Source organism: Elephantulus edwardii, unplaced genomic scaffold (genome assembly GCF_000299155.1).
Source record: "Elephantulus edwardii isolate Elephantulus edwardi_28Jun2011 unplaced genomic scaffold, EleEdw1.0 scaffold00098, whole genome shotgun sequence".
NCBI lineage: Eukaryota > Metazoa > Chordata > Mammalia > Macroscelidea > Macroscelididae > Elephantulus > Elephantulus edwardii.
In genome coordinates, this window is record NW_006399848.1 from 1,173,822 (window position 1) to 1,199,517 (window position 25,696).

The following is a 25,696-nucleotide window of genomic DNA, read 5'->3' on the forward strand; positions in this document are numbered from 1 at the left end:
ACTGGGGTAATCGGGATGGGTGTGTCAGAGGCAGTGCGGTTGGCGCAGGATAGAGCAGGGTTTAGAGCTGTTGTGCATAGGGCCGCTATGAGTCGGAAACGACTCGATGGCACATAACAACAACATCATTATATTTTAGTCCCCATTACCATTAAATATGCACTGAGAGAGTTTCAAAAAGAGCAAGTCAGAGCTCACCCTCCAGCAGATCTTCAGACGCAGTAAATCACACAGGAGGAGACTGCACTTCCCACTGTGTAGCAGCTGGTGGATTCAAATGTCCTGCCTTGTGGAGAGCAGTGCACCTCCTTAACCTATGAGGCAGCCAGAGTTTAACAGTAGAATAATGCCAGCTCTTACAGATTGCTGCAACTTATCTGATTCCCTCTTTCCAGTTTTTCCATCATTACAAACGATGTAAAATGTTATATTTTCTTTTCATTGCAGTTATTTTAAAACTGTATTTTTAAAAATAAATCCTTTACCAATTTGATGGCAACTTCATAACAAAAGTTGAGCTCTTCATTTTGGAAGTGTACTTTCATGAATTGTCTGTGTGTAGTTGAGGATGTTGATACCTTTCATAAAAAGAAATCTATCGTTTTTTCATTAAAAACCTCACATTTAATTGAGAATTGTTCATCTGCAGAAATAAACATTTAGCTGTTACTAAACTTTTGGTAATTAATGTGTGGCCTGACTGGGAAGTGATTTTAGTGATTGTAAATCAGTCACTAGTTGAAAACAAGACAGATTTCTGTAGGTACCTGAGTATCTTTCAATGAATATAATCCATTCAGACACTGTTTTCACAATTATGTAGTGGCCACAGTGTTATTTTATTCTGCTTGGTCCATTGAAGACATAATTTATTGTCCTTTTAAATGATGTAGAAATTACATGGTTGCCTCCAAGCTTCTGAGTGCACGTTGTGATTTTAATTGGAACTCAGGCATACATCTCTATAGAAAATTCTGAATGTTTGGAAAAGAAAAGCTGGTTCCCAAAGTGTTGGTAACCTCAGTTCTTCTATTTGAGATCGTCTCCTGTTTGCTCCAGTTTTCTGGAGCTGCCGAAAAGCCACCTGCCAAAGGGGTTCAACTGGGAGGAGATGGTGGAAGGTGACTTGGCTGCAAGAGTTTTTAACTTTTCTAGAAACATCTTTTCCTTTCCCTTTTCCATCCTCCTCCATCTTAATTATGTCTTTCCAAGCTCAAAACTCTTGCTCTTAAAAATAGCTTAAATTTCATTGCAGTCAGTGTCATGAATTCAATTGGGATTATTTTTGGTTTTAAGGTTGGGTTTCTGGTTTTTTTTTAAAGTACAGGAAGTCCTTACTCCAGAGTGTTCTTGGCCTCTGGCTATAATTTTGTTCCCTTTTGTCTTCAGATTCTAGTCACAAAGTAAATTAGATTTTCTGTAAATCTGACTTTACCTGTATTTAGATTACATTAACCTGGTATCAGCAATACTTGACATTTCATATATGAATGTTGGAAAGAGGTCACCATTACCATTTGGAGCCTCTTGTTGAATTTTTGCATAGCATGTAATAATTATTATTTATTATTTATGTTTTCTAGGTTTGCTGTGTCCTGTACAGCCTGGAAATCTTCTGCCGAGACTGATGCAGAAAAGCTGGTTCAGCAGGTTTTCCGTTCGTTTCATGATATGATGCAGCTAATGAAGTCAGCTCATCTTTAGAGACTAATAATTTCTTTTCCTACCCAAGCCCATTGCTCTCAAGTTTATCCTTACTCATAGTGAACCTGTACGACAAAATTGAGCTGCCAATAGAATTTCCAAGGCTATACTCTTGACTGGAGCAGATTGCCACCTCTTTCTTGATGGAGCAACAGCTGTTGCGTTTAAGCTATTGAACTTCTGATTTGTGGCTGAGATTTAACTGCCACAGCACAACAGGGCTCACAATAATTCATTCAGTCTCATGTACCATAGTTTGTTATGACCTACACAGTCAAATGCCTTTGCATAGTCAATGAAACACAGGTAGACATTCCGCTGGTATTCCCTGCTTTCAGCCAAGAGCCATCTAACATCAGCTACAATATCTCTAGTACCACCACCCCTTCTAAACCCAGCCTGGACTTCTGGTAGTTCTCTGATGTGCTGTTCCAGTCGTTTTTGGATAATCTTCAGTAAAATCTTGCTTGTATGTGAAATCAATGACATTGTTCTGTAGTTTCCACATTCTGTTGGGTCACCTTTCTTTGGGATGGGAACAAATATAGATCTCTTCCAGTCAGTTGGCCAAGTGGTCGTTCTCCAGATTTCTTGGCACCAGCAGCCAGGAAATTAAAAGGTGCATTGCCATGGGAAAATCTGCTGTTAGGGACCTCTCCAAAGTACTGAAGAGCAATGGTGTCTCTCTGGAGACTAAGGTGCATCTGATACAGGCTATGGTCTTCGCAATCACTTGTTATGCATCAGAGTTGGACAGTGACCAAGGAGGATAGAAGGAGAATTGATGCCTTTGAGCTGTGGTGCTGGAGAAGAGTATTGAGAGTGCCATGGACTGCTAGGAAAACACAGATTTGTCCTGGAAAGGGTTAAACCGGGTGGCTCCTTGGAGGCAAGGATTCTGAGGCTCCATCTAATATACTTTGGACATGTGAGGAGAGACCAGTCCTTGGAGAGGGACATCATGCTTGAGGGTGGAGGGACAGCGCAGGAGAGGAAGGCCCTCTATGAGGTGGATTGATTCAGTGACTGGGATAATTGGGATGGGAGTGTCAGGGACAGTGCGATTGGCACAGGACAGAGCAGAGTTTAGGGCTGTTGTACATAGGGTCGCTGAGTCACAAGCGACTTGACGGCACTTAACAACAACTCGTGTACCAAAATGTCATTAAACTGGGTGCTGGAAATAGCTTGGTCATAAGAGATGCAAAGAGGTGTTGACTTCCAGGAAACTGTTAGATCCAGAAATTAGAAGAATCCTGCCCAGTGTCTGTATTCTGGCACATAGGTTGGCACTGTGTTTATGCTTCCTCTGATGTGGCAGCGGTGAAAATTATGCTACATTGAAATCGAGAACCATTCAACATTTAAAATATGCCTCAACAATGCAAAACTATAAAATACAGCAGTTTCAATTCTGACTATAATTTTAAGATACTTGTTTTGGTACCTGTACAAGTTATAAATCATCTGAGTAGCATTGTAGAGTACATTGTTCAAACAAGCACTTTAATACTTTCTAGTTTCCAAAGGGCATGAAATACAATTGGACGCTAGTTCCCCTTAAATCCTTGCCTTACCTGTTTACCACAGAGATGCAAGCTAACTATATTTGATGGGAGAGAGCACTATAATATTAAAAATTGTTTCTGTTGGACCTAGAAATTTTGTTGTAGTGCAGAAGCACAAAGCAACCCTAATAAAATCCTTAATACTAGATTGATGTTGAAATTTGTCTTGTGAGTATAAAGTGCCTATTTAAAAAGATTTTGGCTAGTGACTTTTAAAGGTTTAAATATTGAGTCATAATCTCAAGTTTTTAACCTTTGCTCTGTATTCAGTTCTATAGTTATTCTTTCAGACACTATAATTGTTATACAGAAACAAGTAAAAAGACAAATAATTTTTGTTAAGTGTCTGAATAAGTGATCCATTTCTGTTTGATCTTAGGCCATTTGATCCCCATTGTCTAGTGCTGTGTAATAAGCCAAAACATAATCTAAAACAACATATTCACTTGATTGTGCTGGTTAATTGTTCTATCTGGGGGGTTCTTCTGTTGATTTTGCTTGAGGATTTATATGGCTGTGTTTTGGAGGCTTCTCAGCTGATGTGAGAAGGTCTGAAAAAGCTTGGTCCACAAGTCTGAAGGGCTGATGTCAAGGTCATCTCTCTATGTGGTCACTGATAATTCCGTATTCTAGAAGTTTTCCTTACTTGATGGTAAAAGTTTTCAAATAGATGAAGGTAGGAGTTGCAAGGCCTGTTGAGGACTACTCTCTGCCTTATTCTAGTCATCAGGTCACAGCGCCACCCTTGATTCTGAGAGTTGGAGGCAGTGGGAACAGTCTCTTCATAGAAGCAGCTTCAAGGTCATTTTACAAAAGGGAATTATTTCTTGAGGGGGAGTGCGTTTTGGTAACAATATGCCACACATTTTGATGTAAAGATTTAACAGTCCATTTAGTGTGCTAGTACATACTCACCCTTCTCATCATATGCTTTAGATCTGATAGATCTGGTCTATTACAATTACTGTTAATCACAATAAACCAGTGCTGTTGAGTCAAGTTCAACTCATAAGAACACTTAGTTGATTTCTAAGACTTAAATCTTTATAGGCAGAGACTTCCCATCTTTTCCCACAGAGCAGCCGATGGATTTGAACTGCTGACCTGTTAGCAGCCCAGTGCAGAGAGGAACCATCCCACCAGGGCTCCTTAATCATACTTACACTTTCCTTAGCCCTTAAAGTTGAATCGGGTACTATCCTAAGACATAAACTACAGTTTCTTGTGAAACCAGGTGGCGGAGTTGATGTCTCTGCCATTTGGTGTCCTTTACAGTTACAACAAAATAGTAACAGTCAGATCTAAGGCCCTGTTTCCTCATGAGTGTAGTACTCTATGTTCAATTGTGATCGATGGGTTTTAAATCATTTCTAGTGTTGGGTAATTTTGGAAACTGCATTATCTCCTGCAGAGATCTCTTCTCATTCATGTTTGAACACATTTCCTTGTTTAAGTTAAAAGCCACCTTGCAGCGTTTTATTGAAAACACAGATTCCTGGACCTCAGCCCAGACCAACTAAAACAGAATTTCCAGGGGGCAAATGCCCTGTGATCCTTACCAGGCAAGTTCAGGAATAATTACCAGAGTGGGTTGAATTCTGCTTATTTTGAGTCACTATGCCCTTCGTTTTCTCAGTTAATGTGAATTCAGACCACATAAGCACTCAGTCACATTTGTAAATTCTTTGGTGTTAATTGGTTTGTAACCAAAGAACTTCGTTTGGACAGTTGCTGAGTTCAACAACTTGTTAGAACAATTCTATGTGGTTAGCTTTCAAGACCTGCCTAGTATTCTCTATGTAAACAGAATTTTGTTCCTATAATTCTATAATTACAATTATATACAAAACATAATTACAAACAGAATTATGTGGGTTGATTTTCAGGGAAAATTAGGATGTTACGTAGAAATGATGCAGCTGCTAAAGATACTCAGCATTTTATTACGGACCCTCTCAGGTTTCATGTTGCATTAAGAGAGAACATGTGCATTCTAAATGAATGACTTTTAAACATTTTTTCTCCAATAAAACCTTTTTGCTTTATAAAATAAAGGGTATTCTTACAAAGTTACCTACCCTAACAAGTATTTCATCTTCTATTTAACTTCCAAGGTAAACATGAAATACATTCTTTTTAAAAAACTTCAGTTCCCATAATATAGTCAGTATCAGTGTAGTAATTTGGAAGCTTATGAAGGGAGAGACAAGGGTGTTCAACAATTTTAATATCTGACAAAATGTTCCCCAAACCATCTACTCACCCGCTCAGAACCACGAGAATTATCCCTATGTCTGGGACCTCCATTCCTTCTAGATGTTTATACTTGAACTTGGTTCTTCTTTTTTGGTGACAATTTAGGGAAAAGCTAGGCTGATAGTTTCATGTTTCCTTAAGACAGTGGTCAGTTCACATTTTAAATGCTGTAATATCCAGTGCCAAATTGAAAGTTCTAAATCTGGGAGAATACCTGTATTTCATGATGACTTCTTTTATAGTCTTAAAAAAAATGTTGTAGAATGCTTTAAATTTATTTCTAAGGTACACTGTCACAAGTTTCTAAGTTCTGTGTCCCAACTGGAACATTGACCATGGAAAAGTAGATGCCTTTCTGTGCCAGCAGCTGCTGGTGTGTGCCTTGCTCCTTGATCTTGCCGTTCTGAAACACCACGATGAGGTCCGCGCTCTGGATGGTGGAGAGCCGGTGAGCGATCACGATGCAGGTGCGCCCTTCTCTGGCTTTGTCCAGGGCCTCTTGGACAATCTAGTAATAAGACAAGATTTTTTTTTTAATTTTTATTTTTTGTGTGTGTACCGTCAAATCAGATCCGACAGGTACAGGAGGAGATTGCCCCACCTTTTCCAGCAGAGCATCTGGTGGATTCGAACCACATATCTCTGGGATTGCAGTGCAGCTTCTTGCCACTAGGCCACCAGAGCTCCCCAAGACAAGATTTATTTAAATATTGTATAAATAGAACACTGAAGGAAACTACAAATTTTCCTATCCTAGGAGATACTGGTCCTTGGAGAAGGACATCATGCTTGGGAGGGTGGAGGGACAGTGCAGGAGGGGAAGGCCCTCTATGAGGTGGAATGATTCAGTGACTGGGATAATTGGGATGGGAGTGTCGGAGACAGTGCGATTGGCACAGGACAGAGCGGAGTTTAGGGCTGTTGTACATAGGGTCGCTATGAGTCGCAAGTGACTCGATGGCACACAACAACAGGTTAACTGTTTCCTAATCTCTTAGAAGGGAGCTCTGGTTGCCCACTGGGTAAGAAGTTGTGTGGTCCATCTAAAGGCAGGCAGTTCGAATCTACCAGCTGCTCCAAGGGACAAGGATGAACAGTCTCCTCCTGAGTGATTTACAGACTCTGAAAACTCCCTGGAGGGGCCCTGGTGAGTTGGTTCCAACTTGACAGTGGTTATCAGTTTGAATCTCTTTGAATTTTTTCCTTTCCCCCCGTTTTATCTATTGCTATTATATATTTCCAAGTCAGAATTCATCCGTAGCTGATCCTCCAGTGGGTTTTCAGAAGCAGTTAATGGCATAGCAGTTAATAGAGGAGACTGTCCATCTTTTCCCCACAAAGCAGGTAGTGGATTTGAACCATTTACCTTTAGGTTGCCAGAGCAATTTATTACTAGGCCACCAAAGCTCACCTTATAATTTTGTCAATTAGTTATGCTCTGTTTAATTATAATAGAAACTAATTCTCATGCTGCACATAATCACCAAAAGTAAAGCTTTCTAACCACTACCATTGTGTACTGTCAAGTTGGAGCTGACCCACAGCTGACCCTTTAGTGGGTTTTCAGAGGCAGTTAACTGCACAGTAGGAGACTGGCCCATCCTTCTCCTGAAGAGTATCTGTTGGTATCGAACTACATGCCTTTGGGATTTCAGCACAGCTTCTTGCCACCAGGCCACCAGAGCTGTTATGTACCATTGAGTTGATACACATAGCTGATCCTCTAGTGGGTTTTCAGAGGCTACAAATCGTATAGGGGGAGACAGCCTATCTTTTTCCTTGGAGCAGTTGATGGATTTGAACTGCATGCCTTTAGGCTAACAGCACAGCTTCTTACCAATAAACCATCAGCTTTTGGGGGGGGGGGCGGGCTAAATTAGTTCCCTTGTGTCGAAAATCTAATTTCCCAACTTTTTTGTTTTATAAGGTGCTAAAAATGTGGTTTCATACACATTTCTATATTTAATGTTTAATTTTTGTTTTCTCTTCACATAAGTACTGCATGTCCATTTTAGGAAAGGTGAAAAATACTGTAAGGAATAAAATAAAATAGGCTACTAATGCAATAACTTTGTTAATTTTTTTTGTATATTTACTTCCCCCCTCTACACACACACACACACACACACACACACACACAGCCTTGGCTGACAGAACAAAATTATTCATAAATTAGATGAGACATGGAGTAGGGTGTGCTACGCCACCTTTTCACTTTCTGTATCCAAAGCTGATGTAGCTTCATCCAGCAGAAGAATCTGAGGGTGTCTGATGAGGGCCCGGGCAATAGCAATCCTCTGTTTTTGACCTCCTGAGAGCTGCGTCCCTTTATCTCCCACTCGAGTTTCATATTTCTGTAAGTTTGTCATTTGACAAAGTTAATTGTAATCTAGAAAAATTACTAATGGTATAGTGAACCAGCTTTTAATGTTTGCCAGTTCTGTTTACATGAAAAAAAATAATTATAGTCAAACACATGGTCTAAAAACGAAAGAATGCTTAACACAGAATCATCCTTAAATGGCTCCCACAGTAAGGAGAAAAAGGGAGGTGAAAATTAGTAAATCAATACGTAAAGATAGATGAAGGGTAAGCAATATTCACTAAGGGGGGGGGGCAGCTCGGTACCATGAAAGAAAGGGGAAACAGAAAAAGGTTCACAAGAAATACAATCTACAAAAGCAAAATACCATTACATACATGAAGCTTGCAACATCACTAATCTTAAATGTGAATCTAAAGCAGATATAGGGAGCTCTGGTGGCCGAGTGGCAAGAAGCTGCGCTGCAATCCCAAAGGCACGCAGTTCAAAGCCACCAGCTGCTCCGTGAGAGAAGGATGAGTAAACTCCTCCCGTGCGGTTAACTGCCTCTGAAAACCACTGGAGCGTCAGCTTTGGTTCGGTTCTGACTTGACAGTACACAACAACAGCATAGCAGATATGGACAGGTGAAAAAGGACTATGCTTGGGACCAACACAGGCTGGCAGACACCATCTGACCACCCGAAATGGGATCAGAGTAGAAGACCTTGAATAGAGTGGGGAACATGTAAAACTCAAAAATTTTTAAGACTAGGCTTAGTGGTTTGAGACTGGTGGGAACCCCCAAAATTATGGCCCTCCGTCATCCTTTGAATCTGGAACAAAATGCCCATGGCCCAACTTTGAGCCAAACAGCAGATGTGTAAAGTGAATAACACCACAAGGTTCTCTGGTACTCACGTCTCAGAAAAACCCAACAGGAAAGGTCAGAAGGTCAATGTTTCCCTTGAGGATAAAGCACAGAAGGCAGGAAGGGACAGGACAGAGGGAGAGGGATTCATGGAAATGAGTTACAAGGAGGGATGGGGAAGACTGTGACTGCATTGTGTGTTATTAAAGCCATAAACCAAAATGTGTATGAATGCTTGAGTGGAAAATGCAGTTGCTTTGCAGACTTTCATTCATATCCCAGCAAAAATTAGCCCATAAAAAAAGAAATACAAAATGGTCCTATCAACTAGACAATATTTTTTCCAATTTGACGGAGTATAAAGTCAAACTAGAAGACTAGTGGCTGTAACTTTCAATGTATTCTACAACAGAAATTTTATAAATTCTCAAATTCTTGTCATTAACATAATGCCAATGGATCAGATGCTGCTGGAATCCTAAAGATCAATATTAATGCTTTCAGTGTTTTGACAATTGTTTTCCTTGAAATAATCACACAGAGACTAGTTTACTGTCTTCCAAAGCTTATTCACTCAAGTGAATTATCTGCTATGCCAAGAACTGTGGTAAAAACAAAAATGAATTCAGCTTTATTCTACCCTGAAGGAATTTAAAATCACTCAATAAAAGGTCAAGTATGTAGCAAATGAACAGTAGACACAACATGTTATGCAAGACCAGGAAGGGAGATAGATATGGTAGAGATGAGAAGGGGTTTAAGTATATGAAAGAAGTCTTTGTACAGGAGTTTGGGATGTTGGACTTTGAGAGAGAGCATTTCAGGTCAAGAGCATAAAATGAATAAAAGTGCCGATGGAGTCATTTTAGTTCCTAGGGCTTATGCAATAATGTACATTATATTAATTTCCCAAAACCTAGTTGTTACATGGCTGTCAAATCGCATGTGACTCATAGTAACTCTATACACAACAGCTCTAAATCCTGCCCTATTCTTAGCCAATCTCACTGTCTCTGACACACCAACCCAATAACCCCAGTTACTGTGTCAGTCCATCTCTTCCATGGTTATCCTCTCCTGTGCTGTCCCTCCACCCTTCCAAGCATGATGAATTTTTCCAAGGACTGGTCCTTCCTAGCAATATGCCCAAAGTGAGATGGAGCTTCAAAATCTTTGCCTCCAAAGAGCAATCTGGTTTCACCCTCTCTCGGGCAGACTTGTTTACTCTCTTGTAGGTGATGGTATGTTCAATAATCTTCTCCAGCAGCGCACCACAATGGCATTGATTTTCTTTCTATCATCCTAGCAAGTAACTGCAAAGACCATGGCCTGGTTCGGATACACCTTAGTGTCCAGAATGTCACCATAGCTTCTCAGCACTCTGGAGAGGTCCCTGGCAGGAGGCTTACCTCATGCAATTTGTCTTTTGATTTCCTGACTACTGACGGCAAGAGTTTTGATTGTGAAACTGAGCAAGCTAAAGTTGTTAACACCATCTCTTCTCCCTCTATTATGTTGCTACCAATTGGCCAAAGAGCAAGAATATTTCTTTTCTTGATGTTGAGCTTCAATCCATATTGGAGACTGCAGTTCTAGACTTTCTTGAGGAGATGCTCAGGCTCTCCTCAGTTTTACAAGCTAGGTTGTGTCATCTGCATAGCACAGGTTGTTGATGCATCTTCCCTGATACCATATTCCTCCTCATAATCTCCAGCCTCCCAAAAGATCTTGTCCACATAAAGACTGGAAAGGTATGGAGACATGATGCATTCCTGAAAAACTCCTTTTCTGATTTTGAATCATGCAATGTTTCCTTGTTCTGTTCTGACAACGGCTTCCTGGACCAAGTATAGGGTTCACATGAACATAATTGGGTTTTCTGGGATTCCCATTCTTCTCAAGGTTAGCCACACAGTCAAATGCTTTTGCATAGTCAATGAAACAGACATTCTTCTGGTACTTTTGGTTTGCAGCCAAGATTCATCTGACATTGGATATATTGTCCCTGATGCCATAGCCTCTTATACACCCAGCTTGCACTTCTGGCAGTTCTCTGTTGATGTACTCCCCTGGATGTTTTTTAATCATCAGCAGGATTTTGTTTGCATCTGATATTAGTGGTATTGTAGAATGCTGCTGTTTTAGGCACTGCTGAGTTGAGTACAATTCATAGCAACCCTATGAACAAATTATCTGAATGCTTCTATATATCCTGTGCCATCCTCACACTTCCTGACACACAAGAGCCCATTGCAGCAGTCATCATGCCAATCCACCTGGTTGAGGGTTTTCCTCTCTTTCACTGACCTTCCACCCTTCCCAACATAATATCCTTCTCCAAGGAACAGCCCCTCCCAGCAACATGCCCAAAGTATGTGCTTCATCATTCTTGATGAGCACGACGGCTGCCCCTTTCCCAAGACTATCTAGCTCTCAGATGCACAGCAAATAATTAGAAAGACGATGGCCTGAGTCAGACGCACCTTAGTCCTCAAACTGACATCACTATTGAATAATTTGTAGAGGTAGCTAACTGCATATTTTCCCAGTGCAATGTGTCTCCTTATTTCCTGACTGCTGGTACCAAGAGTATTAATTGTGATCTAAGCAAGATGAAGCTGAAGACAGTTTCAATCTCCTCTCCATTCATCATGACGCTGCCTATTGGTCCAGTTGTAAGAATCTTTGTCTTCTTGACATTGAGATGCAATCCATAACTGAAGGCTGCTTTCCTTGATCTTTTGCAACAAGTGCTTCCAGCAAGTGAGGTTGTGCCATCTGCATAATGCAGGTTATTGATGAGTCTCCTTCCAATTATCTTCATAGAGTTCAGTTTCTTGGATACTTTGCTCTGCATACAGATTGAATTGGTATGGTATAGTGTAGTAGTGAGGAATTGAATGCCTTCAAATGTCAAGCAAATGAAAGAAATGTGTAAACAGGCTGGGTATAAGCTAAAAGGAAGGACTAAGTTTTAGAAAAAGGTGGCAATACCCTTCAAAGGAATAAAATGAACACACACACACACACACACACACCCCAACCTAAAACCAGAACCTCAAAAATTAACTCAAAACAGATTAGAAGATTAAATGTGTAAAACATGAAGCTATACAACTTTTAAAGAAATGTAGAAAAACTTTAGGAGCTAGTGATTAAAGACTTAAGACTTATTAGGATGGACACAAAAATAACAAGGAGAGAAAATATAAATAAATAAGAATTCATTAAAAGGTTTTAAAATAATTGAAAAGAATCTATTAAAAAGATGAAAAACTAAACTGAGACAATGTTTGCAATCTATGTATCTGACAAAATGCTAGCATCTAGAACATAAAAGAACTCTTAAAACTCAAGAATTAAGACTAGTGACCTAATATCCCAGTTAGAAGTTTAAATCCATGAGCTGCTCTGTGGGAGAATTCAGGGCAGTCTTCTGTGCAATTTACTGCCTCTGAACACCCAACGGAGAGTCCCCTATGAGTCAGTTCCTACTCGAGAACACATAACAGCAACAACATTAACCCAGGGAAAGGCAACACATATTTTCATTGTTGTTGTTATGCACCATCATTATAATTAATTATATTAATCAACTGTAATGTTGTAAAACAAAATGTAGAGAAAGAAGAAATAACCACACAAGTCTTTACCTGACTTTAAGGTAACTAGATTTTTTTTACTAAGTCATGAATGCATAATGTTTGGTAATGAAACTTTCAAGAGAGGCGTATATGAACACACACACAACTTCAAGTAGAAATGGGGAAAGCAGAGTAAGAGCAGACATTCTATCAATGCCATTATCCTCGTTGTGGTATTATACTGTAGTTTGTGTGGAGGAAACTGGCTAGAGTATATAAGATATCTGTATTACTCCTCATAAATTCATGGGAATATGTAATTATCTAAAATGAATTTTTAAAAGTACCATAAGACTAAACCAAATATGACTGCACACTGAATACAACCTATAGATTGGAGGCATTGGACACTAATGATCGAAGACCAGACGAATTATGGGATGACATTAAGAATATCATCCACAAAGCACAGAAAAGGTCATTACAAAGACAAGGGAGAAAGAAAAGATCAAAATGGTTATCAGAAGAAACTGAAAATTGAGGAGTCAAAACAGAAGAAATGGCAAAGTACAGAGATGAGCACAAGGTTTCACAGGGCAGCTGGAGAAAACAGTGTTATATGAAATGTGCAAAGAGCTGGAGTTAGCAAATAAAATGAGAAGAACCCATTTGGCATTTCTCAAGCTGAACTGAAAAAAAAAACAAATTCAAGCCTTGAGTTGCAATTCTGAAGGGTGCTATGGGCAAAATCTTGAATGAGTCAAGAAGCGTCAAAAGAAGATGGAAGAAATACACAGTCACTGTGCAGAGAACTGGTTGACATTGTAAAATTACAGGAAGTACCATATGCTAAAGAGCCAGTGGTAATTTTGGTGTTAGGGTTTATTGTTTAAAATGGCTTTCCTAGCCATTGAGTTGGCTTTGCCATGTGGATAGGTAGGAATGTGTGGGTAGGGTGTGTTAGTCTATCTACAAGGGATCAGCTAGTCTTGCCACTTAATTGAGCAGATTTAGTAGCAGATTTTGGGAAAAGAAGCAGGGGTATTTGACAGTCTGGATCCTGACAAACAATGTGTAACACTGAAAAGACTGGGAATCCCAGACACCTAATTGTGCTCATATAAAACTTGTATCTAGACCAGGAAGCTGTTGTCCAAAAAGAGCAAGGAAACACTAGTTTAAAATAAAGTGTGCTACAATGGAATACTATGCTGCATTGAAAAACAAGGAACTCATGCAATATTATTCAAAATGGGTGACCCTGGAGGACATGATGCTGAGTGAGGTATCTCAGTCACAAAGGGACAAATGCTATAGGGTGCCACTGTTGTAGAATGATGCTGACATTGGGGTGGGGGTAAGACTGAGAAAAACTGGATAAATTATGTTTACTGCATTGAAGTCTATGAGAGAGAGAATAGTTTAAAAGTATATTTTAGGGCATTATGTTTATCGTAAGAGTACGGAATGAGGGTTGCAGAGTGGATTATATTTGGGGATTGGGGGATGTGTGTGTGGGATTACGTACCAATGAGGGAGTTTTTCTTTTGCTTTTCAAGGAGAGGAGCAAACGGGGGGGGGGGGAGGGGTGCAACAATGAATAAATGGAATTCCAAAATTTCTGTAGATGTTCATTGAAATGAAAAATAAATAAAATAAAAAAAATTAAAGTGTGCTAAAGGACTGTATCTTTTCTCAAAACCTATTCAATCTTTCTGCTGGACAATTCACTCAAGAAGCTAGAGTTTATGAAGAGGAATGTGGCATCAAGATTGGAGGAAGTCTCAATAACAAACTGTATTATGCAGATGACAACTTTGTGGAAAGTAAGGAGGACTTTAAAATGCTTACTGCAGAAGACAGAATACTACAGTCTTCAAAATGGACTACATATCACCATCAAGAAAACGGAATCCTCACCAATGGGCCAATAAGCAATATCATGATTGGTGAAAAGGTTGAAATTATCAACAATTTCATCTTAAATGGATCCACAATCAACACCCTTGGTAAAGCAGTCAAGAAATCAAAAGACAATGTGTTGGGAAAATAAGCTGTCAAGGACCTTTCCAAAGTGTTAAAGGATATCAGTTTAAACACTAAGGTGCAACTGATCCAAGCCAGGGTCTTTTCAATTACTTGCTATGCCTCTGAAAGTTGGGCAATAAATAAAGACGACAGAAGAATTGATGCTTTTGAGTTGTGGTGTTGGAGAAGAGTATAATTCATAGACTTCCAAAAGAAAAAAAAATATGTCTTGGAGAAGGTGAAACAAATTGCTCCCTGGAGTCAAGGACAGTGAAGCTTTGTCTCACATTCTTTGAACATATTGTTAGTAGGGGCCAATCCAAACCCCAGAGGAGGACATTATGCTTGGAAAGGAGGAGGGTCAGTGAAAGATAAGACCTTCAACAAGATGGACGAACAAAGTGTAACAATGGACTCAAATATAACAGAAATAATTAGGGTGGTGCAGGAACGGGCAGAGTTCAATTTCTTAGTTCATAGGGTCATTATGAGTTGTCGATGACTCAATGGCACCTAACAACAACAACAACAAGGTTTTTAGACACATATCACTGTACAGGCTTCTCATGAGTTAGGGACAAACTTACTATCATAAAATGATGTACCTTGTCTAAAGTCAAAATACTAATCAGTGAACTTCTGTTACAAGATAGGGCTGCAGAACAATTTTGGAAATAAAGACAGTTTGCATCTGATTCTGATTTTAGCCCACAAAGTTACCAGATAGAGAGCTTACTTGGGGTAACGTCTCAATGAAAGGATGTATGTTGGCTGCTTTGGCAGCATTCACAATTTCATCATGTGACACAACCCGGCTGTTGTCTCCATAGGCAATGTTTTCAGCAATGCTGTAGTCAAACAGTATAGGCTCCTGGGACACGATTCCAATTTGAGCTCTAAGCCACTGTACATTGAGTTTTCTTGCTTCTTGGTCATCCAGGAGCTGAAAACCAAAGTCCATAAATGATAAAAGCAGTTTAAAAAGGGGGGAGAAAAGAGAGAGAGAACTAAATAAAAGATTAGCAGGTTAACCATCCTGAGGACCTTCTGCACGTAAGTAACAGCAGTTATGAAATATCAAACCTCAGGACTTCCAAGCACTTACATCGCTGCAGGCCAAAACAACAAGATGATTCTGGAAGTGACTGTGCCTTCCTTGTCTTAACCTAGGTTGCAAAACAGTGGAATACTTTCCAGTAAACATGGCCTTGATTTTCTACATTCATATCTTTCATCTTATCTTTAACACACCTTGCATCTGTGCCATTCTTCGCTTTTAAAAAGTCTACATTAAAATGTGCAACAATGAATATTAAAAAAAAAGGCTGCAACCATCAGAATGGGGGGGGCAAAAAAAAAGAATGTCCCACCCTAATCTGCTGTCCTTTGGGTGATCATAACCCCTATGCAGGCTCACCAGAAGAAAAAGGCATCAAAAGCAGAGCCCTCACATTTTAAAATTTTGCTTTCTCCTGCCCTGCCTCTCTTCACCATAAAAATCACCAGCCATAAGCCTTTCCCTACTTTTATGTAAGACAGGAGTTCAGTTGGAAGTAAACAAGTTCAAAAGGCAATGTCCTGGAGAACAGAATTTTACTCTTCATAGTTCTGATTGTTTCTGTTTGCTGTAATTAGAAAGCATGGAGCTTCTAGAGGAGTCTTGTGAAGTAATAATGAAAAACATAGCTTCTTTCAAGTAAGTAAGGCCACAAGAGAAGGAGCTGGTACAAAGAGTGCAGTCTTGCTCTCTCTATAAACATACAATTCCTGTTGTAGTATTGTTTTAACAGTGGTTCAGGTTGGAACTTTCCCATAGCTGACCCTCCAGCAGGTTTTTATAGGCAGTAAATCACACAGGAGGAGATTTCCCATCTTTCACCCACAGAGCAGCTGGAAGGTTTGAAACGCATGACCTTGATTTGACAGTGCAACTATTTTCCACTAAAGCCACCAGTGCTCCCTAAACAAGAGCATGCTTGGAAGACCCATGGCAGGGCAGAAGTAAGCGTTCTATCCTGTCTTTTCTGGATTAGAGTTAATGCCAGCTGTTTTACCCTACAGTTCCACATTCTTATCTGGTGGTGGGTGCTAGTTTGGAGTTTATGTAATGTGGTCATTGAGCCAAGTAGGATTAGAAATTAGATATCCCAGTTTCTCAATTGCAGTGATAGTGTAAAATATGACTTTATATCAGGTGCATAATAAAATGTGCTCACCACTGTCCCAGCCTTGGGATCGTAAAACCGCTCAAGGAGCTGCACCACCGTGCTCTTCCCGCAGCCACTGCTGCCCACCAGGGCCAGGGTCTGGCCCTTCTTCACCTCGAGGCTCAGGCCCTGGAGCACAGGGACATTGGGCCGGGTAGGGTAGTTGAAGACGACGTCCTTCAGTGTTATGTTTCCTTCAAACTTCTCCTTTTAAAAAAAAACCAAACTAAGTGCTACTATCAACACTGGTCTGGTATTACCGGAGTAATGAGTATTATTTCCAGGAAACTTCACCAAAGACTGAGAAGAGAAAATTAAAAACTAAGTATAGGACAGTGCTGGAAGCAGTTAATATTGATGGCATGTGTAATAATACAAAACGAAGATGGGAGATAGAGGCTACTCATCAGATTAGAGAAAAGTTTTATTATAGAGAATTGTTACTGAAATGCAATTTCTGGTTCATTTAAGAATTCCTAATCAGTGAATCCAAGGCTGGAACTAAGCCAGTGGGCAAAAGCCAGTAGCAGTTTTCTCTCAGTGATTCAAAAAGCTTGGGAATTCACTAGCAGTTCACATTTAGCTTTCATATCAAGTCCTGAGAGCCTCTTTTTCTTGATCGCCAGGCTCAGGAATTAGCTCAGAACATGGGATACCTGGTCAAACCTTGAGAACATCTCAATTCTTTACTCATCCTACTTATCCTACAGTTAAAACGGGCAACAACTCGTGTAGTATAAAAAAACACACAACAAATCACCAAGCAAGATACCACCTCAGATCCGAGTTAAATTTGCAGATAGTATAGGATTATTATCCTCAGTGTGAAGAGATTTATTTCCTTATAACACAACCATTACACACTGTGATAGCTAAGGACAAACTGCTAACAGCATTTACCAGACAAAATTATATACATATACTTTCATGTAGAAATGACTGATAATTTTCCTGGGAATTCATGCAGTTTCAGTACAGATTTTTTTTTCAACTTTTGATTTGTTAAACTTCAGAGTCCTTGAAACTGCCTATGAAATGATGAAGTGCAAGTTAGACATTTACTAAATGCTTGATATACAAAATACTCTGCTAGTTGTTTATGGGACATTATAAACAACAGGAAAATAGGCTAAATGTTAACTAGATGAGTATCACAAAGTTAGCTAAACATATATCAAGTTAATTACCACAAGCATATCCTTTAGCTGCAAATGTTGTTAGATGCCATCGGGTTGACTACCACGCATAGATCTGAACTTGGCCTATGCTATGTCATCCTCACCATCTCTGATACACTCCAGCTCATTGCTACAGACACTGTGCCAATTCACCTCATTGAGGATCTTCATCTTTCTCTGACCCTTCACCTTTTTCCAAGAGTTGGCCCCTCCAAACCTTGGGGGGAGGGGGGAATTAAGCATTAAGCATTCATCAGCTTTAGCAGAGAACTCACAGGTTTCAGTCCCTCTTCACTGTAGCTGTCAACTAAGGGTTGTCTTTCAAACAGCATAAATAAATGGGCTGCAGACAACTTGGCTTTGGCGTAGTCTGGAGCAAAGGAACTGGCGTGTCCAAGGGCTACCGCACCAAATACAATTGCTGAAAAAACTCTAAAAAAAAAAAATCGTCACTCACAAAATACAAAACAAACAAAATCCTAAACAGAAGTAGAGAATTTTTAAAAAATTTAATCTAGGATGCTTGAAAATCCCAAATCACTATTTCCCAATTTTTGTGACTTTTTTCCCCTGAAATTATCCCTTTTTACATTTTATTATACCTTTAATCATTAACCCTCTTTCTCCATCACCCTCAACGTTCATAACAATTCAGTAACAAAAGGAATAGGAGTCAGTTTACTTTTTCTCTATTTACTTGCTTTTTCTCTGTTTACCTTATTGTGTTCCTGTGGTGTCTCTTATTCCCTAGTATTAAATAACTTCTCAAAGTTCACTTCCAGGCAGCGGTTTATAGCTGAATCTAAATTATAATCTCATGTGATTTTAGCAGCTCACCCTTTCTAGAGCTGGTGAGACTAGGAATTGAAGCACAGTGCGATGAAGCTCCATCAGTCCCAGCAAGGAGTCTACAGCCCAGACTTCCGGTCTGTGATTTCTTCTACACTAGCTCTGGTGGCACCAACTGTAGGTAGATGCACTGCTAACTCAAAGGTGACACCTCTCTGGAGGTCCAAATCCAGCAGCAGCTGGAAATGACAGGTAACCACAGGAAAATGACGGGTAATCTCCCGTGTGATTGACAATCTACGAAAACTTGGAGGGTCAACTGTGAGTCAGTTCTGACTCGATGGCAATGAGTTGAATTTGAGCCAACCTCACAAATGGTCATAAATAATAGTCATCTCTATAGTCTTACTTTGGAAGCAGGAGTGACATCCACTTCTTAAATAACATGCCTCGGGAAACTCTATGAACCTTGATAAATGTTGGTAGTTGTAGAGGGGCTTCAGGCCTTTTGTTCATAGGGTCGCTACGAGTCCTGCTCACCTCAAAGGTAATCAACAACAACAACAACAATAACAACAACAACAACATATTCTTACTAGAGAAAATAAGTCTTAACTTGAAAAAGACTTTCTTTACTAATAAAATAACTATTGCAACTATCTGAAACATAGTTATCGGGTTAAAGGTCTATTTGTGAACTATAGCTCTATAAAGAATTATAAGAGCAATTATAAAGAGCCAATAACTGTGACAGTATAATTTTCATAAAGTTATTTACTTCTAATACTAGTGCTCTTCCTAGGAAAGGGGAAACAACTTTTGCTACTTAGAAATGAAGAATTTAAAAATAAAATTTCACTTAAATGAAGAATTTAAAAATAAAATTTACCTCATTAAACTTCCAAGTCTAATTCACACAATGGAATACTACACAGCATGCCGGAGCAATGCTTTTGTAATTATTTCCTAACTTGAGAGGGACTGGAGAGCATTATGCTGAGTGAACTCAGTCCCATAAGGACAAATACTGTATAAAACTCTTATTATAGAATAAGTATAAGGATTCAAGCGGGGTGGGAGAGGGTGGAACCAGAAGGATGAGGATGTATATATAGGGGGAGGAGGAGATTAATCATGGGGTTATACAATTTGATGGGGAGGAGAAGAAAATTGGAAGAATCTGTTCTCAAAATCAATGTATTTAAATTTTGTAAATAAACTAGTATTTAAAAAAAAAAAGATATAGAGAGGAAGACCCTGCATGAGATGGATTGACTCTGTGACTAGGGAAATGGGGGTAGAAGTCTCAGAAACAATGAAATTGTCTCAAGACAGAGCAGGATTCAGAGCTGTTGTACATAGGGTCGCTATGAGTTGCAGGTGACTTGAAGGCATGTAACAACAACAACTGCTCTAAAAGCATCCCATCACAGCAGAAGTAATGTCAAGTGACCTTTAAGAGTGGCTTCTCCCATTTAAGACTAGATTGCAATGCTACTGAATGTCCTTAGTATGTTTTAGAAAGAAGAACATGGTCATGAGTAAAACTATGGGTCAGACATGGAAAACACAATAAAAAAAAGAGGCAAATGCTGACAGATCCATCATAGTCCTGGGTTGGCAAGGGAAAGACTATTAGACTTCAGTCAAGTATTTTCATCCAGTTGCCAAAACCATCTTTTAGTTGCAGAGAACCAGAAATCTATTTAACCCTTTGTTGTGATTTCTTTTTGCTTATATAGTCTTCTCATTCTCATTGTCTTTTTCCTCCTGATCCTCCTTCTCCTTTTCTTTTTTCTTGTTGTATACCATCAAATCTGATCCAACAGGCACTGGAGGAGGTTGTCTCTCCTTCTCCAGCAGAGCACCTGGTGGATTTGAACCACATGCCTTCGGGATTAGAACGCAACTTCTTGCCACTAGAACACCAGAGCTCCCCACTTTTTGCTTATACTTTACAATGAGGAAGTTTGTTGGCTTCCTAACTGGAATTATACATATAATTGAAATTCTGGTTTCTAACTATTTTCGTGAATTTGGCTTTCAGTCCATCTTGATTAATAGGGAGTTCTAGTTACCTAGTCCTTGAGGAGTTGCACTCTTAACCCAAAGACACACTTTATGGCAGTTCAAATCCAGCAGCCGTTCTGTGGGAGGAAGACAGGCATTCTCCCCCTGTGTAATGTATAGTCTCTGAGACCCAGTGGAACTTCACCTATGAGTTAGTTCCTACTTGACAACAATGAGTGAATGTGCGATCATTAACGTGATCACTGAAGTGCTGACAAGACTAGATTTCCATGCCTGGTAAATTCACCTTAAAGAATTCTAGGGGTTCAGTGATCTGAATCCAAGTAACTGTTCAATAGGAGTATGACGTGGCTGGCTGCTTCTGTAAAGATTTATATACATCTAATGAGTCAGTTCTACAATCTGATAGTCACATGTGACTTGGAATTGACTTGACAGCAGTGTGTTTGGTTTGGGGACCTTACCTTAGAGAAATGAACCTTATTTTCTACTCTCAACTTCTGTATAGATCTATTGAAACCCTACTATGGAATTATGGAATATTCTTCATGTTTTTAAAGTTACTTACAGAATAACATCTCTGAAGCGCATGTGTCCGTTCACAATGAGATAGGCACCAAATCGAAAACAGCCGGCATAGGAAAAATACATAAAGGCTTGTGAAATACTAAAAGTAATGCCATAGATGTGTGCCTTCCGCACAGAATTCCTGAAAAGCAAATAAGGCGATCTGTAACCATCACTTCAGCTTCTCCCAGCACTGTGTACCTGTTAGTCTCTTTTAGCACTGTGTATCCTATTCTAAATAAAAAAGGGGGTTTTCTGTTACAAACCAAGCTCTTCCTCTGTGTCATGCTAGTCTGCGATGTGCATTATGCACACTTTGCAAAAAATTGAAGGAAAATATATTCTATACCTGGGAGACCTGGGTAGGAGTTCTGCCTCTAGATGTATTAGTTTGGGTAAGTGGCTTCTGAGTATCAGTTAGGAAACAATGCCTTATACATTGAGTAATCAGTATAACACAGAATTTCCTTGAGAATTAAAAAAAAGGTAAAAATCTAGCATAGTGCCTAGCTCATAGAAATTGTTCATGTGATAGATATTATTATTTTTTTATTACATGTTATTTACTAATGACTCAAATATTCAACTACTTTGCTGTGAACATGCTTGTGGTGCCGAAAACTATCTTGGATATCAAACCTAAACTGTTTCAAATTCATCAAAATAGGATGTGAGTTCTATGTAGACACATACTAGAAGCTTTTGCATCATTTCTAAGTAGACTTTATGATATACTTCATTAGACCTCTAAACTCTTGAAAAACCTTCATTTATTTACTCTCATATTGGAAGGAAGGCATTGGGTAAGAGGTAAATTGCACAGTGTTATTGATGCAAACAGTTAATGTGCTGTTAGCATGGTGTAATGACTATTAATGTTAATGGAAAGTTTATAGTACTATTGTATCTTTATGTTACAACCAAGTTAATAATTCAACTTCTATTCTTAATTATTTTGAAGTTGAGAATAAAAGGCAACATCATAGTTAACTGTCCACATATATTCATTCATATGTTAAATATCAAATGGATAGAATATTGCTGGCCATAAGTAAAAGTCTTCTTTAGTACTATATACTGACATATATTTAGTACATATAACTGAAATAAGTTGAGAATTTTAAAATGTCCTGTTCAAATCTGTGTGTTCAAAAATATTGTTCCAATCTACAAAGAACTAATCTAAGTTATGTTCAATTTTGTTAAAATAGATTCATTTTTTAAAACAAGCCAGGCTGTAAACAAGTTCCTTTAATTGAGAAACCAGTGAGATAGACCATCGATCTTCGTACTCAGAATGGGTCAACCCTGGTCTTTATCTAGAGAACAGATAAATAACATATTTAACCTTCAGTTCAATCCACATAGTCCAAAGAAAAAAAATAGTTTGAATAATTCTCTGGGAGAACATTTGTCCTGAAACATGAGTCATTTATGTTGCTTACACCAATGGCAAGTGCTTATGCAGTCCTCCACCTTTTAGTGCTTGGAGATCTAATCTTACTCTTTATTATAAGAGATGTGAAAATCTAACCTTGTGGCCCAGTTGCATAAAAAAGCCACTTACCTGTTCAGTACATGATTGCTAGAAAAATGGTACCTTAATGCTTTAGATCCATTTGTAGCACTAGAATGTTTGTGCTCTTTTTGAAAACAATGATTAGACCTTAGAAAATGCTAGGTTCTAATTAACAATCATATGTTAATTACCTGTAGGGTCCATATAATTTTTCGACATACATGGATTCAAATTTTCTTTCCTGGGTCAAGGACACAACTGTTCTAATATTTTCTATTGCCTCGGTGGCAATCTGTAACACAGAAAAGACCTTCATTACAAGTGAGGCCTTTACCTCTGAAAAAAAGAAAAATGTTTCTCTTTTTAGGATTTAGGATGGTGTCAAAAGAATTCTTAAGGTTGTGTTGTTGGGCTTTAAATGTGGAAAATGAAGGCACGGTGTGTTCTCCAATAGCAGTTCTGAAGTAAAAACGGTTATCTTAACAACACTTGCTGTGCTAAGCATGGTGGACACTCAGAGGAAGTAGTTTAAGGCAAGAATGGGGTCCAGGTTCTAGTCTCAGTGTGGCCACCAGTGTCCTGTGAATAGCCTACGTCATAGTCTTTAGAGGCTTTGCTCTCTCCATATGGTCAATGAGGGAGCCTGGAAGAGATATTGACACTGAATAATACCTAACGCCTGCTGAGAGTCCCTAGGTAGCACAAATGGTAAAGCACTTGACCATCCTGCTGAATAGCTGGCAGTCTGAATCCACTCAGAGGCACCTCAGAAGGTGGGTTCTGGTGACTTGGTTCTGAAAGGCTGTGTTGTTGTTATGTGCCATCAAGTTGCCTGTAACTCATAGCAACCCTATGTACATTAGCTATGAACTCCGCCCTATCCTGTGACAATCTCATCATCTCCAACAGACCTCCTCCCATTTATCCAGTCATTGAGTCAATCCATCTCATCTTCCTTTCCTGTGTTGTTCCTCTACCCTTCCAAGCATGATGTCCTTCTCTAAGGACTGGTTCCTTCTCCCCACGTGCCCAAAGTATGTGAGACAAAGCTTAAAAATCCTTGCCTCCAGGGAGCAGCCTGGCTTCACCCTTTCTAAGACAGTCCTGTTTGTTCTCCTGGCAGTCCACAGTATGTTCAACACAGTATCTCCAGCACCATAACTCAAAGGCATCAGTCTTTCTTCTGTCATCCTTAGTTATTGTCCAGCTTTCAGACAGATAGCAAGTAACTGCAAAGACCATGGCCTGGGTGAGGCACACATTAATCTCCAAATGGATATCATTGCTCTTCGGTACTTGAGAGAGGTCTCAGACAGCTTACTTTGCCAATGCGACTTGTCTTTTGATTTTTTGACTGCTGGTGCCAAGAGTGTTGACTGTGGAACCAAGCAAGCAGAAGTTATCAATACTCTCAATCTCTTCTCCCTCCATTATGAAGTTGTCAATTGACCCAGTGGTGAGGATCTTCATTTTCTTGATGTTGAGCTCCAATTCATATTGAAGACAACAGTCCATGACTTTCTGCGGTAAACGCCTCATGTCTTCTTCAGTTTCAGCAAGCAAGGCTGTATCATCTGCATAGCAGATTGTTGATGTGTCTTCCTCCAATCCTGATGCCACATTCTTCTTCCTAAAGTCCAGCCTCCTAAAAGATCTGTTCTACATATAGGTTGAAAAGGTATGGAGATAGAATGCATCCTTGATGCACACCTTTGAAAAGGAGTGGTACTACTTTGGGGTTGTTATGAGTCAGAATTGACTCAATGGCAACTGCACAAAGGCCTTTTGGAGAAATTGTGCACCCACTTTCTTAGAGAAACTGCCTAGCCACTACTGGGAAAGCGTTCTTAATAACAACATGACCCTGTCCACCGGGCCATAACTGATAAGACCAGGGATGGACACCTGGCTGAAGCGGGGCCAGGCAGACTTGGTTTCCTGAACTTGCATTAACTCCTTGAACTGAGAACTCCTGTGGATTCAAAGCTCAGGGTCACCATTTAGGGGGTCATGATGGGTATGTGGAGGAAGCTGGTCTAAACAGACAACAGTTAAGGAACAGTGAAAGGTTGTATGGAGAGACTCAGAGACAACAGGCAGAGCTGGGGCCCTCAGAAAGGAGCTGGAAGCTAACCTTCCATTTAATCCAAAACTGGTTCTAGTTCCTGTACTTCTGCTTTTATATCAAATTCCTTTACTCAAACCCGCCAGAGCAGTTTTCTGATCCTTCCAACCACACCTCTTCTGACTGATGTTAATAGTCTGTGTTTTAACTATTCAGCCTAAATCACAGTTCAACAACAGAATCAACCATTAGCACAGGGAACCTATTATTTTCAGTTTCTGTTGTATCAGTGTTGAAATAAATGTTTCCTTAGTTCTCATGTTTCAGTAACTGGGTGGAAGCCAGGTTTGGTTGGTTTTGATATTTTTGGCTGAATAATTTTAAAAATATATGATGAATTTAAATCTAATACATAGCACTAAGAGCTTGAGTACAGAATGCTTACTAAATTTTTACTATGTGCCTAGTACTCTCAACGGCACATAACAACAACAACTACTACTACTCTTTTTTACCAGTATATTTTCATATAACCTCTCAACAGTCCTATGAAATAAATTATATTGTTCCTATATTAAACATTTGCAGGAACTGAAGCAGAGAGGTTAAATAACTTGCTTAAAATGCTAGAGCTGATACATAGGAGAGTAAGAATGTGAAATTATCTGTAAGTGGTTTCATAGTTAACTACTGCTCATGGATTAACTAACTGCTTTGTGAGTTAACAGGAATTAATCCTGGTGCAGAGCCTCCAAACCTCAGTAATTAAGATGATCTCTGTGAATATAGTTACTATGCAGCCTCTTGTGACCTTCACTGCTTGGCAATCAACAACTTCATTATCAAGCTCTTTGGGGAAAATAGGAATGGAGATGTATCACAGAGGCCTGATGCATGTGAGCCATGATAAATCTGCCTCCAGGTAAATGAGAGTTTTCCTTTTTGAAGAAATAGTGATACTGTGGGATTTCCAGGACTTCCTACCTTTTATCCTTTCAGCTAAGCAATCAGATATTGACTGAGCAAA

At 39.4% G+C, this 25,696-nt stretch overlaps 2 protein-coding genes across 2 annotated transcripts in view; one reads left to right on the plus strand and one right to left on the minus strand.

Annotated features, from left to right (window-relative positions):
* The window catches only part of CROT (carnitine O-octanoyltransferase), a 31,406-nt gene extending 29,702 nt beyond the window's left edge, over nucleotides 1–1,704 (plus strand). Inside the window, exon 15 of the mRNA XM_006891444.1 lies at nucleotides 1,584–1,704. Coding sequence (XP_006891506.1) covers nucleotides 1,584–1,704 — 121 coding nt within the window. The remainder of the gene's footprint in view (nucleotides 1–1,583) is intronic.
* Nucleotides 1,705–5,808: 4,104 nt separating this feature from the next.
* Nucleotides 5,809–25,696, minus strand: part of ABCB4 (ATP-binding cassette, sub-family B (MDR/TAP), member 4) — a 90,585-nt gene continuing 70,697 nt past the window's right edge. The window contains exons 21-27 of the mRNA XM_006891485.1: nucleotides 22,796–22,896; nucleotides 21,087–21,227; nucleotides 17,974–18,130; nucleotides 16,530–16,727; nucleotides 15,050–15,256; nucleotides 7,736–7,882; nucleotides 5,809–6,036 (exon numbers count right to left, since the gene is read on the minus strand). Coding sequence (XP_006891547.1) covers nucleotides 5,809–6,036; nucleotides 7,736–7,882; nucleotides 15,050–15,256; nucleotides 16,530–16,727; nucleotides 17,974–18,130; nucleotides 21,087–21,227; nucleotides 22,796–22,896 — 1,179 coding nt within the window. The remainder of the gene's footprint in view (nucleotides 6,037–7,735; nucleotides 7,883–15,049; nucleotides 15,257–16,529; nucleotides 16,728–17,973; nucleotides 18,131–21,086; nucleotides 21,228–22,795; nucleotides 22,897–25,696) is intronic.